Source organism: Lemur catta, chromosome 9 (assembly GCF_020740605.2).
Source record: "Lemur catta isolate mLemCat1 chromosome 9, mLemCat1.pri, whole genome shotgun sequence".
NCBI classification, from domain to species: Eukaryota; Metazoa; Chordata; class Mammalia; order Primates; family Lemuridae; genus Lemur; species Lemur catta.
Window position 1 is genome coordinate 60,358,595 of NC_059136.1, and position 5,165 is coordinate 60,363,759.

At 49.8% G+C, this 5,165-nt stretch overlaps 1 protein-coding gene across 1 annotated transcript; it reads left to right on the plus strand.

The window, feature by feature from the left end:
- The first annotated feature begins 473 nt into the window (after positions 1-473).
- Positions 474-4,884, plus strand: TSPYL5 (TSPY like 5). Its single transcript, XM_045561069.1, has one exon. The coding sequence runs from the start codon at positions 604-606 to the stop codon at positions 1,855-1,857; it is 1,254 nt and encodes a 417-aa protein (XP_045417025.1). The 5' UTR covers positions 474-603; the 3' UTR covers positions 1,858-4,884.
- Positions 4,885-5,165: the final 281 nt, after the last annotated feature.

The following is a 5,165-nucleotide window of genomic DNA, read 5'->3' on the forward strand; positions in this document are numbered from 1 at the left end:
TGCTATTATTTTAATAGTTTTTACTAACATTCCACCAAGTATCAAATCACTCCAGGGCCTGGCATTATAGCACCCACCTTTACCTTCCCTGGAGTTAAGGTACCAGAGCAAATCCCTTAGCAAAGCGTTCAAAGATGAGACACAGAGGCCAATGGCGGTTTCATCATGATAAATGTCACAAGAGATAACTGAAGATGTTTACTTTAGAAAATAGATGATGGGGGGCCAGGTCGTGATGGCTTTCTTAAGGTTATCTTGTACAAGAGTTAACAGATGAGCTCACTGAGACCCCGAGGGCACAACTGAGATCAGTTGGGGGGAGACTCAACGGCAGCACAAGCCAGGCCAACGTCAGAGAAAACTCCCCCGCGGCGCAAGCGAGTCAGCGAGGGACGCGGTGGGGGTGGGGGCCGTGTGGTGCGCAGCTGCGGCGGCGGAGCCAATCACCGGGCGCCGCCCGTCCTCGCGCGACGGTACAGTCGTACAGTCGTACAGTTGTGACGTGGACGGTTGCCATGGAGAGGCCCGCTCGGTAGGCACAGCGAGCTGGCGCCAGGAGCCGAAGGGTCGGAGCGTGGCTTTGAAGCCGCGACCGCCGCCACCATGAGCGGCCGAAGTCGGGGTCGAAAGTCCTCCCGCGCCAAAAGCCGGGGCAAAGGCCGCGCCAAAACCCGAGTCCGCGTTGTTCCTGACGAGACCCCGCGCGACCCGGACCCACCCCAGTGCCAGAGGCTCGGGGAGGAGACCAAGGCGGCACAGGTGCAGGCTGGCGCGGGTTGGGGTGGCCTGGAAACCGCTGCGCCCGCGCCGCCCCTCCCGCTGGGGGACGAGGCTGCCTGTCGGCTCCCCCTGGACTGTGGCCTGGCGCTCCGGGCCCGAGCCGCGGGGGACCGCGGGCAGGCCGCGACTGGGCCTGGGCCGGGGAAAACCCCCTCCCTCTCGGAGCGCCTGACAGCAGACACCGTCTTCGTGGGAACTGTGGGGACCGTGGGAAGGCCGAGAAATGTCCCCCGCGTTGGAAATCGGCGGTGCGCTGCCGGGAGGAAGGCCCCAGAGACCTGTGGTGCGGTGGGGAGGGGGCCTCCGGCCGGGGCCTGTGGGAAGCTGAAGAAGGGGACGGCGGGGGAGGGCACCTCCGTCTCCGCGGGAGAGGAAAGTAGAGTAGACAACGATGCAGGGTCACGGCTCCCTGCCACAGAAGGCAGCATGGATACTCTGGAGACCGTCCAGCTGAAGCTGGAGACCATGAATGCCCAGGCAGACAGGGCCTACCTTCGGCTCTCGCGCAAGTTTGGGCAGTTGCGGTTGCACCACTTAGAGCGCAGGAACCTCCTCATCCAGAGTATTCCCGGCTTCTGGGGGCAAGCCTTTCAGAACCACCCCCAGCTCTCATCCTTTCTGAACAGCCAGGATAAAGAGGTACTCACCTACTTGAACAGCTTGGAGGTAGAAGAGCTTGGCCTCGCCAGATTGGGCTACAAAATAAAGTTTTACTTCGGCCGCAACCCCTATTTCCAAAATAAGGTGCTCATCAAGGAATATGGCTGTGGCCCTTCGGGTCAGGTGGTGAGTCGTTCTACTCCAATCCAGTGGCTACCCGGGCATGATCTCCAGTCCCTAAGCCAAGGAAACCCAGAAAACAACCGTAGCTTCTTTGGGTGGTTTTCAAACCACAGCTCAATTGAGTCTGACAAGATTGTGGAGATAATCAACGAGGAACTGTGGCCCAATCCCCTGCAGTTCTACCTTTTGAGTGAAGGGGCCCGTGGAGAGAAAGGAAAAGGAAAGGAGGGCAGGCAAGGTCCAGCAAAGCAGCCAGTGGAGACCCCCAAGCCTGGGGTAAACCAGTCCAACTGATTCTGCACAAGTCTCTACCATCTCCTGCTGGACCGTTCGTGGCTGACTACATGTGTGTTTGGCTGTCTGCGTTCTTTTCATGTTGGCCTCTGTGCACTGTAGCCCCTTTAGGACTTTAGCTACAAGAATATGGCATTTATGATCGTGTTCTTTTGCCTCCCCATGGCCTTCTTTTTTACATTAGTGTCACATGTTATGTGATCTCACCCCTACTGTTTATATGTTAAACAAATACTTCAGATGTGTGCTGCCTTTATCTACATTGCCTGGACCCTGTTCTTCGCTCTGGCTTTTCCTGCTTGTCTTTAACATGGACACTCATGAGTCATCCTCCAGGAAGACCACTGCATCCTCAAGCCCTGCTACTTCAGGCCCAGTGACTTGCTGGACTTCGTGTTCATACTGGCCAAGCATGCCATCTATGGCAAGCATTTCTGTTACCACTGCAAAATGAAGCCAGTGCACATGGTATTGGCCATCAGCCAGAACTTACTGTTTCATGGGCCTGGGGTCACCAGCCAAGGTGTCACCTCCTTTATCTCTGACTTTGTCCTGGGGTCCATGCTACCCACCCTGGTGGACATCCAGCAGAATGGCACTTGCCTGCTGGGCATGCATTTGGCTAAGGGCAAGAAACAGTATGCCATGTGTTCTGTGCCATCATGAGTCTCTTCTTGCCTCTCGGCCCTCCTACTGGTGAACCTTTATCAAGGTCCACTCTATGCCATGCCCCCTTACTGTCAGGCCATTGAGTTTTGTCTAGGTTGCGATCGGCCCCAGTTGGTTTCCTGGTCGACAAGGATCTCAAGAACTGCCAGTGGACTCAGGCCCCCTGCCAGTGCATGAGACACACACCTACCCTCCCCAGCCTTCCAGGAACCCTCTTGGCTGCTAGACTGAAGGGTGGGCTGATATGTGTGGACATGTGCTTACTGTCACTATGCTGTGGCTTCAGGTGAGGGTGGGGATTGGACCTATAGAGAATTTAGGTACCTTTGTCAACTTCCCTTGTCCCCTCTTAAGACATGACCAGAGTGCCATAGAGGGGTGCTGGGAAGAAGTATTTATGATCTGTGGGTCTCTACCTGCTTGACTTCATCTCACACACTTCTTACTTGGTTCTCTTTCCTCCATCCCTTTCTTAGTCCCTCCTTCCCTCCCTCCCTCCCCTGCCACCTTCCTTTTTTTTTGTTTGTTTGTTTAAGTAGTACTACAACTCAGAAAACAAAACAACTGAAAAATAATAGTTATCTACATACAGATAGGGACTTGCTATGGGCACTCACCTACTAGGCTGAAAGAGATTAGAGGGAACCAGAAGGCAAGTGGATCTGTGGACAGACCCTGGTCCTTTCTCCTGGGCTCACTCAACAATTCTGAAGTTGAAAATCCGTTTCCTGCCTATGCATCTGCTCGATTATAAATCCAAGGGCAGCAGTGTTGTGGATTAGTGTTTACCCTTGTTTTGAGGGTTTTTTTTTTTTTAAATGCTCCTTAAGATCCAAGTGCCTCTGGCCACCTGGATCCTCAGTATCCAGCTTTTCCACTCTTGAGTAGTCCTTTGCTCTCTTTGCTTCTATCTTCAAATATCCACAGGAGTAGGCTTTAATCTCCAGTATGGGGGAGGGTCCCAAGGGGCATAGGGATGGGCAGAATCTGTTCTGGATCTCCAGGTTTCTTCTAGTGGATGTGAAAGCTGAACTGGGCCCTTTTTCCCCCCTCATCCTTGAGGGTGGGGAGAAGGATTGTATCTACACCTCTCTTCCCTCTGACTTCCCTTTCCTTATGGAAGACCTCCTTCTAAGTTCCAGAAAGGGAGACCTTGACTCAAAGTTGTAGCTAGGGTGTGCTAGACAGGGGAATCGGAGCAAAAACATAGAGCAGGCATGAGTCTGGTATGAAGTAGGCCTGGAAAAGCAGACAGAAATGGCTGGAAGAGCTGCAGGGAGAGCATGCCTAGCTCTAAGTGATGGAAAGGATGGGAGGGACCCTCCGCAGGGCTGGGAAGGGAGAATTAAAGGGGTTATGGGCAAATGATGCCTAGATGAGGGTGTGCCCAAAGTTTTGTCCAATCTCTATTTCATAATTCCTACATTTTATACATCACAGAAAAATAGAATAATGTTACTTTGGATGCTTTCTCTTTTGTTCTAGGTGTGGCCTTGTTTAGGTGGAAGATTAATGCTATATGCTGCTTATTTTGCCTCTAAAATATTACCATTTTCCCCAAGTGGGAAAATAGAGCTGTACAAGTCTGTTATGTTTTTTGTTTTGTTTTAAACTTTTTTTCTGTTTATTATGCATATTTTCAGACATACACAGAAGTGGAGAAGATGGTCCCTGGGCCTCATGTGCCCATTACCTAGCTGCATCAGTTATCAATTATGATTGATATGGTTTCATCTGTATCTCCCTCTTCCCACCTGTATTGGTTATTGAAAGTCCAAGACACTGTACCAATGCAATGTAACTACTTTGGGAGATTGGTATTCTCTTTTGATGGTGATAGTGGTGGAGTGTGCTATCATTGTCACATCAAGTCTATTTTTTCCTTTTAATGTTAACTAATGAAGTTCTGGAGATGGGCCTTAGAAATGAAAGTCTTCAGAATTAACAAGGAGTCTCAAAAAGAGACAAGGGGATGCTCCCTTTCCCCTGCATCCACAAAAGGAGAGAGAGCCTGCTTTGTTGTAAACACTTGCAAAGACTCTGATATGATAAGGTATTGAATTGAGACCCTTCACCAGAAGAATATCAGTCTTTTTTTCCTATGTAACATGAAGACTTTGTGTGACTGTTATGATTGTCATCAGCTTGTCCTGGTCTCATAATATAACTGGTCTTGGAAGTATAATTTGGAAATTGTTGCTATGTTCTGTGAAAATAGCCTCCCAAAAGTAATCAGTAACTGGTTGTCATACTTGATAATTTGACACCCTGGTAATACAATTATTTCTGTGTTCCTGAACTGTATAAATAGTTGTAAGCTTGCATGCATGATGGAAAAATAAAAACCTGTATCTGTTACATTTCTGATTTTCAAAAAATTGGAAGGTTAGGCAGAGGCTGGGCAGCTGAAGGGATATATATACACTGGCCTAGGTAGTGATTCCCACACTTCAAACCCTTGTGGCTACACAAAAATACATAAAATTCTGATTCCCAGCCTTTCTCAGTGATTGAAATTTCGTACTTCTGAGGAGAAGCCAGATAGTCTTATTTTTAACAAGCTTTTCAGATGATTCTAGTGGGAATTCAGTGCTTCCCAAATGTTAGAGTGCATCTGAATTGTGTGGAGAATCCTGTTA

Excerpts from the sequence above, each read along its gene's own strand:
- TSPYL5 (XM_045561069.1), top strand. The coding sequence starts at position 604 with ATGAGCGGCCGAAGTCGGGGTCGAAAGTCCTCCCGCGCCAAAAGCCGG.